Source organism: Gopherus flavomarginatus, chromosome 2 (assembly GCF_025201925.1).
Source record: "Gopherus flavomarginatus isolate rGopFla2 chromosome 2, rGopFla2.mat.asm, whole genome shotgun sequence".
Classification (NCBI taxonomy): Eukaryota; Metazoa; Chordata; order Testudines; family Testudinidae; genus Gopherus; species Gopherus flavomarginatus.
This window is the reverse complement of record NC_066618.1, coordinates 36,427,100-36,437,003: the sequence shown is the minus strand read 5'-3', so window position 1 is coordinate 36,437,003 and position 9,904 is coordinate 36,427,100. Positions and strand designations below refer to the sequence as shown.

The following is a 9,904-nucleotide window of genomic DNA, read 5'->3' as shown; positions in this document are numbered from 1 at the left end:
TCCAAACCTAGTCAAAAGCATTAGTCCTCCAAGTACAAGTGAATAAAATAAATTTGTAGTTTTTAGGCCGAACCACTTTTGAAACGACAAGCCCCTTTCCCCTTAAAAAAAATGTTAAGAAACTGTCTAAACCAGGGGTTCTCAAACTGGGGGTTGGGACCCCTCAGGGGTCTTGAGGTTATTACATTGGGTCGCGAGCTGTCAGCCTCCACCCTAAACCCTGATTTGCCTCCAGCATTTATAATAAGGTTAAATATATAAAAAAGTGTTTTTAATTTATAAGGGGGGTTGCGCTCAGAGGCTTGCTATATGAAAGGGGTCACCAGTACAAAAGTTTGAGAACCGCTGTTCTAAATGCAAATTGCACCTCATTTTTTAAATTCTCATGTATCCCATACAACTTGTCTGTATTATTTCAAACTTTCCATAAAAAAAATTACCTATGATATAGAAACTAGCATCTCTCTTGAGTCTATAGAAAGACCATAAACTATGTGTTTTCTGTGCTGGTGTATTTTTATGTTCTTACCAAGAGCATTGCAAGACCTCTTCTACTCTTGCTTTATCAAAAAGATTTCCATTTCTGTGCTGTACTACACTACTGCCCAGCTCTCTTTCTGTTCTTACAGAAGGCTGAAAATCACTTAACTTCCCAGTCCCTAAAGCTTTCTTTATAGGCACTCCCAAGACTAGGATTTCAGATGCTTTCACTCTGCTGCAAACACGAACAGACCAGAATGCAGTAATTGAGGAGTTACTTGGATTTCTTACCTGTTTCATGTCCTTCATTGACACCCATCTTTCTTTCAGAATACTTTCATGGGCCCTCAACACTGCAGTACTCGCCTCCGCCTTTTTCAATTACCTGTCTCTGCACTACAATCACCTCTCCCCATGACACAATGGCTTTGGGCATGCAAGAGTTGGGTCACTGCCCATTAACGTAGAATTTTCTTGTGACCCATTTCAAAAGGTACTTTTATTTTCTTTATACACTCGTGGCCCCAGTTGGCAAGTTTCATCTGGAACTCTCAGGAACCAGTCAGGTTTTCACATCATTTAGCCAAATCAACTGCAGGTTTTCCGACTTTCCCCATTTGAAAACTTTTCCCTGATATAACCATAAACACCCTTCAAATCAAATGCTGCAAAAAAAATAGGACAGTTCCACTGAAAAAGCTACCAAAAGGTCCCAAAAGTTGCTTGCCAATTTCAATATCATGTTACATTATTCAACTGTTAAAAAAAAGGTTCTTGATCCAATAAGCCTAACATTTCTATACAGTATTTGCAAAACTTATGAACAGAACTGCCAGTAGGATTTTTAAATTTTGTTTTAAAACAGTAATAATTACAAAGTTGCTTCAGGTTTAAGAATTTGTATGCCAACACCTAGTCCAGACTAAATTATTAGCACCAAGTAACAAACCACTGATAACAAAGGTTGATAACAGAAGCACTGGCAGACTCTTAAACAAAGTGACTAAGAGGGTGGCACTACAATAAAAAAAAAACCTGATTAGCTAACTACTTTGTCATAAAAAATGACAAAATAAAGTCTGCCGGACAACAGCCTTTCTATATCTCATTAAACTACTATAGTTTTGATTTCAGTATTTTCTCCTTATTTTTAATAAAACTGAATTAAGTCCTCTTGGTATCTGGAGTCAATTACAGTCTTCGTGCCTGCCAAATTTGATTACAATACAGTTTTTCACTCCCATAGTATCTTATCTGGAGAAAATGAAAATGCAAACAGATGCAGAGTCAGTGACTTGGCTTCACTTTATCCTTCTTAGTCAAAAGAAATGATAGTAAAAATTACAAGTGCAGTATCTTGAGTTCAATTAATGTTATTCCAATTGCAGAACGATGGCCAGTATCATGAATAAATCCCCAGTTAAGCCTTACATTGTGCATAAACAACACAAACTTGGCTCTGAAAGAGATCAGAAACTACCTGGCAAATGTTTGAATTTTCAAATTACTTTAGAAATTTAATGTTAAAATTCTCCTTGAATGGAAATACAAAAATAGGTTCAATAATCTTGATAAAGCCACTAACAAGCAGTGGAAAAAAACAGACATTTTATACTCACTTTGCACAATTGTGAATCAGAAAGGAATGCACCAATAAATTGTGTAGAAACAAAAATTACTCTAGATACAGACACATTTTGCATTATTTTCCCCATTATCCTCCCTTAAGTAGAAATTGCTAAATATTTGGAATATTTTTGCATTTTACACTGTGAAATCACAAATTAAAAATATAGTTCTAAAGCTTGTCACAGGATGTGGGTTTTTCCTGCTGTTGCTTTATTATCAGAAAATTACTTTCAGATTTTCTGGGACTGTACCAACTCTTGAGCATGAATGAACTGAATGAAGTCTAAAAACTGACCATTGATAACGTTTATGTAACTTAAAACATAATACCTGCATATGTTAATTTTTAGGGGAGCAGCAGGGGAAAGGGTGCCAATGTTGGCGTGTACAAGAAGAAAAATTCAGACAAAAATGGATGTCTGCCAAATACTGAAACGTATTGTCCAGAAAAATAACTGATTGTAAAGAACATCCTCTCTTCTTATATAACCTACCAGATGTTGTTGAATTGATTTAAAAACAAAACAAAAACAAGCTTATGAGTCATGGGGTGCAACCACAGTTGAAAAAATGTTTATTAGCTCTTTAATTAAAGCACATTGTGAGACATGGAATAAACATTATTATTAAACTAAGAGATATGTATAGAAATATAAGAATGATTTTTTAAAAGTTTGTGCACATTTAACACAATCCTTCTGTGCAGAAACTGAAATCAGCATTCATCAAAGAATTATACTTTACTGAACAGTTCAGTCAGTGGTGTATACCCACTGGCAGTATTGTGGAATCAGATTATTAAAGAAAGTAATTGGAAATGAATTCTTCATATGAAATTGTTTTATGCAGACAGAAAGAACAATGCATTGGTTAGGTGTGAAGTGGCAAGTGAGATGTCTGGACATGTTCATTGGAATAAACTTAAAGTATGAAATTAGGAGGGACAATATCTTTTAGCCCGCAGTGATTATATGTTCTATTGAAATTTACCTAGTGATTTATAACCCTTTTAAATGTAGCAATTGTGCAGGATTTCCAAAATGGGAAGATATAAAATATAGTTAATATAAACACAAACTGACCAGCAAGTACATGCTGTGATTTTCCTAGCTCTGAAAAACAATGCTTAGACAGAATACAGTCTTGTTAAAGTAAAAAGCACACTTCTTTTCTGTTAACTTTGTTTGCATTCTTTTCAAATTCATTGTTAGAACAATAACTGAGCAAGAAATAAGAGCAAAAAAAGTGAACTGCACTTGCTCATTACATACTCCGCAAGTTTTCCAGAATATATTCTCCACAAAACCAAAGTACATCTCTCTAATTCTAGTGAATCAATCTCTTCTGTTACAGTGACAATTCCTACGTTACTAATTTTGATCTTGCAATCAATGACTTTTTATACAAAAACAATTCCCAACAATCTGGATTACTTCCATCTTAAATACTTGCCTTTAGTATTTATCAAATAATGTTTAAATGTGTTTTTAATTAAGATAACACATTTTACATAATATAGTAACTCTAGAACTGAGCCTAACCATGCTTAGCTATCAAATATCCCAATACTAGTAAATGTATAGAATAAAATAAGATGCAACTCCCTTTACCACTTTCCCCCTTGGAATAGCGGGGTATAGTTTCTTTTCTTTTGCAAACTGAACAAGGATATTAAATGCAGGAAAACCTTTTTCAACAAGAATCCATATGAACATAAACAAATTGTTGAGGCAGGGAGGGGGAAGTGCTAAAGCATTTTCTTTCCACTCCCCCAGTAATTCCTATGATTACACTATTTCATATCATTAACATACTGGATTTTATCCAGATAACCCATGGCATAAACTTTTTTTGTGTACATAGGGTATGTTTAGATTACAATCCAAATACAAATTTTTAAAGGGCGGTTAACGGGTGAGCAAAAATACTGAAGCAGGAAAAAATCATAAACAACTGTGTAATGTAATAAGTGTTCTCACTGTTTCTTTATTAGTTTAAAGAAAACCAGAGCCTAATAACAATATACCTCATACAGTTCAGAACAAAGCTGTTGTTGTTATAGTTATTTACTTGGCATTTGCTTCCCTCAGGAAGTTATTGAGAACAGTTGTATGCAGCACATAATTACATTTTTCAAAGTAATACAACAGGTAAATGAACAAACATTTCAAAAATGCTGTTTAAGGAAAACAAAGTCTCTAGAGTCTTCAATATTTATGATGCTGACTTGTTTTTTATGATATTGAGTTTTTGTTATGAATGTTTACTGGTTTTATAGTAGGACTCTTCAAAACAGTCATTTCTGCATTCCTGTATAGGACAATTCACTACAGAAATGTCTTAACTTTGTTAAAAATGTTATGAAAATCAAAGTTATACTGGAATACTGCCATGCAAACATTAAGCTTTTGTACTTTATTATTTTTAATTATGGAAATATGCCCTTGAAAACATTTTGTTCATTCCGTGACTTATGTCCCATACAAATAAATGGACACAGTTTAGAAACTGAAGCCTCACCACCATTGTTTTCTTCCAATTAAAATTCAATATATTAAACACATCCATACATATATGACTCACCATTATCATCTCATCTTGAAAGTTCAAATGAAGAGTGTCCTGTAAAGGTTTATTTCAGAACATCATTAAGATTCATTGTATACTGTAGTTCAGAATATTCTAATGGAGCAGATAATAGTGGTCAGAAGTACACAAACACACACATTCATTTGAAACCTAACAGTGTGTGAATTAACACTGAACATTAGTGCTGGATTTGATTAGAACTAAAGTGATGCTGAATTTACTGGTTAATATATGTTTGCAGTATTAAATTTGGTTTTGTAAAACACAATGTAAAGTTATGGCTGAGCAACTGTATATGACATTCCAAGGTATACAAACTGTAAAAATAATAAGTGATTTAGAGTGTCTGACTAAATGTAGAAAAGATGTATTCACAAGTCTGTAGGTAGATAAGTTATTAGTCACAAGACACAGTATGTTGTAATTTTAGTATTTAAAACCTGCAATACTTCAAAAGCCCAATGCTTCATATTTAGAGAGGAGCACTCACTTTTGAATACCAAAGTCAATATCCTTAGAGGAAACCACTTTTTATACTGAGATGAAAGAAACATAAGTCTACTAAATTAGTTTTCAGGGAGATGTTTCAAGGATTGCAGTCAAATTTCCAGTTCACTGAATGTACAGATCTTCAGGCTTGGACCCTACTACTTCAGACTTTGTATTTTCCTTTGCCGTTGTCATTGATAACACATATGTGCTGAAACAACATGACACAGATTGCAACAGTATAATTAATTACATTATTGAATTGTCTTTAATCAAAAATATATTTGATTTTTGACCAGCTAAATGGTCTAGTGATTAGTACTCTGCACTTTAGAGACCTAGATTTGAGTCATGATCCCAATCTCTCAGGCTGTATTTACACTAAGAATTTTTTGGACTGTAATTCCCAACTGGTGAACCTCCATCACTGGTAGTACCAGTAGAAGTGCTAGACAAGTCTCAGGCCTCTTTTATCTCTGATTCACTGAGAACAGGGATAGAAGACACAGTAGTAAAACACCTAAGCTATCTGAGCCGTATCTATATTACAGCTTCCACTGGTTGAGCTGCATTTATCGGGAATTACAGATCTCAAAAATCCTAGTATAGACAAGACCTCACTCTTCAGACTCATAGAAGATGGTAGTGTGGCAGAAATGACTCATTCAGCTCTTGGGAGGTAGGGGAAAGAGATTTCAAGAGAAGAGGTAGGAAGGAATTGCTCACAATGCTTAACAACAATTCCTCTAGGAATGGTGTCTGAGGTTCTGAAGGGAGTTCTATTCGGCCTTCTTCTGCTGGAAGGACCATGGCCATGACATAAAGCCTCAAGGGAGAGGAAAACGACAGGCTCTTCAAGGCTCCAACAAACTGAAAAAAAATCTTGTTTATAGCTGAAAACACTTACATTTAGATCTCTGAAGTGCTCGTTGTACTCTAAGGCATAACCTACCACAAACACATTTGGAATTTCAAATCCATAATCTGTATGGGGAAAAATAAATAGTATCAATGTAAAAATAAGTAAATATTCATTAAACAAACAATAAAGCTATTTAATGTGGTAGTTCTCTGAACAAGAAAATATATACATACAGAGCCAAATTCTGGCTGTGTTATCTTTTGGCCCTCAGACAGGTACAAATCATTATCACTAATGTGAGATTTAATTCTGGTCATTTGTGGCCCCATGCCACAGATTATTTGGGTTCTGGAGCATGAATGATCTGTGCCGACAGGCGGGAGGAGGTGATACACTGGGGCAGCTGTCAAATCAGTGGCATAATACACTGCAATTTCATACCCCTAGTATCCTGTCCTAAGTCAGATATCCCTCTGTGGTTCCAGTTGTGGAAGGAGCCAGAATCAAGGCAGAAAAGTTCAGCCCAGGTTGGGATGCAGCTTCTTAAGCATGCATGTATACGTAAAGCCAATCTATACTTCATTACATAGGAAACAAAGAAAGATTATTTTAGTGACTAATCCATAGGTAATAATTTATAGCCCTATATATGAGTCTATGCATTCTCTTATGGGTACAGCAAATATTGTATTGCAATAGCACCAAAAATGTGCCAGGTGCTGTACAAACTAAGACCCCAGTCCTGCAACGAGTAAAGCGCATGCCTACATTTAAGTATGTGAACAGACACATTAAGTGAACGAGACTATTCACATGCTCAAAGCTAAGTGTAAATGTAATTCTTTGTAAGTGTGGCATTTAGTACAGGATCAGCGCCACATAGGAAGATATAGGCCCTTCTCCAAATTGCTCACAATCTAAAAAATAAATCCAGAATCTTCAAGACACACAAATAGGCGGGCATACAAATGTTACATATACAGAAACTAAAGGGTTCGCACCTATTAATGTCTATGGATAAACTACCTCTAGAAGAGCAAAGATAGCTAACTGGAAGAGCGGATACAAGCACTAGGGATGATTTAAGGAGACAGTGACCCCAAATGTTTTGTACTCCTGGGGTTTGTACTAATCATATCTGCTTCTTGTTACTTTTTACTTGAAATTTGTCATATGTACATACCTTTTAAAACAATATGTTAAAATACATGTTTAAGTTTTTCTTAGGGAAATCTCTTATTCAAGATTATATTTTACTTATATATTTAACCATAGTGAGTGCCATGAAATATATACTTAATATCATGGCCCAACTTCCATACATCAAAAGAGTCAAGAAACCAAAATCATGTATAGAAAGTGCCTCAGGGTGGAATGACTTGGTCACAGGCCAGGATAATATACTAGAAACACAGGTCACAGCAGACATGCATTCTCCCTAGTGGAGAGTCCATGCCAGACCTCCAAGCACCTTTCACCCCACAATAACCTCCCTCTCTCCCAAATTTCAAACAAATACCCTCCCCTGGACAGCGTCACCCTCCCTCAAGACACTCACCTACCCTCTTTCCAAGATCTCCTCATTTCACCATCTACTCAGTGCAGGCAGATGCCCTTTCTTCTCCTCGTCCTGAATAAACAGACACCACTCCCCTCCTCAGTAGCAAGTGCAAGTGGGTCTTCTCCATGCAGATCCAACTCTCTCAAATTTTAGCTCACATGCCTATCATTGTGTCATTTACTCTAACGAGCCTTTCATGGTGGTAGCTTGGTTCCTCCCCTATCATCTTTCTCCTGATTGACCTTATTATTCATAGTGTGATATAAGCATTTCAAAGAAGTGCATGCTGACTGACAGCAGAGCAACAAAGGGCGGACAAATTATCAGAAAAAGAAGCCCAATCTATCCTGTGCTTTTTCGGTAGGTTACTTATAATTATCACGGTCTATCAAATAAACAAACTAACCTTTGAATAAGGATACTTGTTTTAACAAAACAAAATTGTTTTGTTATTGTCATCAAACTCAATAGCTTGCAAATTACAATGGTACAAAGACATAACTTTCAGCTTAGAAGGAAATTGGTGGCTCTTTTAAGGGCAGAATGAGGGGTGGGAAGAAAAGGACTTGCTAACCCACAATGTTACCAAAGATAGAAGGGGAAGCACTTGCTTGTCATAGGTAAATTAATGATTTTCTTGTAAAGTTTTCAGCAGGCAACATCAGACTGAAAAAAACTGTTTAGGGTGTTAGTAGCCCGGGTATACTAATGAGGTCAGACCTTCCAAACTGCAGCACTCTGTATCATGACTATACAGTTCCTAGTCTCACTGGCCATGAGATTACTTACTGCAGAAGCTGAAACCCTGCACAGCGGTGGTATAATAGTATCCAATTCTACTGTTAGAATTATGTTAGCTTATTGGATCATGATGTAAAGAAAATTCTCACAAGCACTTACAGTCAGGTCTGTACCCATCAGGCTGGGATGTTCTTTTCACCAACAAACTATCATAAAAAAAAGATTTTTAAATATAAAAAGTTGGTTTTGTCTGGAGAACTTATATTTAAAAAAAAATTCATTTTCTCCAAATCTCAGAACTGTAAGGATTCCCACTCCATTTCTGCCTCACCTCTCTAGAATATCAATGTCCTCCTAGCAGAGAAGAGATGAGAATACTTCCCTACAAAGCCCATCTGTGCTACTCTTGAAATGGCTAATGGGGTCACTGCAGAACAATATAAAAGCATTTCTTCTCCTCTTCTCTACCCACATCTTAGTGACTCAGACAGCTGTCTCTGTAATGCTCCCACAAAGATAGCGTAGTGCAACGAGAATAAATCAGACTTGATCTTCCACAGGAAATCATGTTGTGCCACCATTAGAGTAACCATTTATTTTCTTTTAATAGTTAAACATGAATTGTGAATATTTTACTCACCTTGCTACCTTAATCATCTTTGGCTTATATTTTTCTATGTTATTAAGCAGAGCCTTCATAGTCCTTCCAGTTCCAATAATATCCTTTGCAAAACATGAAAAATAAAATAAGGAAAAAATCATGGAACAGGAAACTTGAGTAAAATTAGAACTGTTTTATATTTTTATTTCTGGGGAAATGATGGTTTTGTTTTCTTCCCCTAATGTACCGAGAGTAATATCCGGAAAAGGTTGGGAAAGCGGTTCAGTTCTTTGAACCAGGCACTTTCCCCACAGGGACACAATTTAAGAGAAATACAAACAGATTGGAGGATTGCCTGCTTTCTACTGTAAAGGTCCAAATTCTGCCCTTGGATGCACTAGTGGGAATTCTGCTGACTTCAGTGGGCACTGCATATATATAACCATCAGATTTCTTATATCAAGCCCATGATCATAATATCTCAGCACTTGTGCATCCAAGGACAGAATTTAGCCCTAAGAAGTATTTTGTCATGTAATCATAGAAATGTAGGACTGGAAGGAACCTCAAGAGGTCATCCAGTCCAGCTCCTTGCTCTAAGGCAGGACAAAAAATACCTAGACCTTCTCTGAAGGTATTGGTATAATCTGTTCTTAAAAACTTCCAGTGATGGAGATTCCACAACCTCCCTTGGAAGCCTATTCCAGAGTTTAACTACCTTTATAGTTAGAAAGTTTTTCCTAATATCTAACCTAAAACTCCCTTACTAGAGATGAAGCCTTTTACATCTTGTCCGACCTTCAGGGATATGGATAACAATGAATCACCATCCTCTTTATAACAACCCTTAATATATTTGAAGACTATTATCAGGTTCCCTGTTAGTCTTTTTTTGTAAGACTAAACATGCCTATTTTTTTTTTACCTTTCCTCATAGCTCAGCTTTTCTAAA

At 35.9% G+C, this 9,904-nt stretch overlaps 1 protein-coding gene across 4 annotated transcripts in view; it reads right to left on the bottom strand.

The window, feature by feature from the left end:
- Positions 1–4,067: 4,067 nt before the first annotated feature.
- PRTFDC1 (phosphoribosyl transferase domain containing 1) overlaps positions 4,068–9,904 on the bottom strand; it is a 68,961-nt gene continuing 63,124 nt past the window's right edge. For 3 of the 4 annotated variants that reach the window (XM_050939154.1, XM_050939155.1, XM_050939156.1), the window contains 4 exons: positions 8,992–9,074; positions 8,511–8,557; positions 6,095–6,171; positions 4,068–5,398 (listed from right to left, as the gene is read on the bottom strand). In XM_050939154.1, coding sequence (XP_050795111.1) covers positions 5,351–5,398; positions 6,095–6,171; positions 8,511–8,557; positions 8,992–9,074 — 255 coding nt within the window. In that variant the 3' untranslated portion in view covers positions 4,068–5,350. The other variant, XM_050939153.1, reaches the window with a different exon arrangement.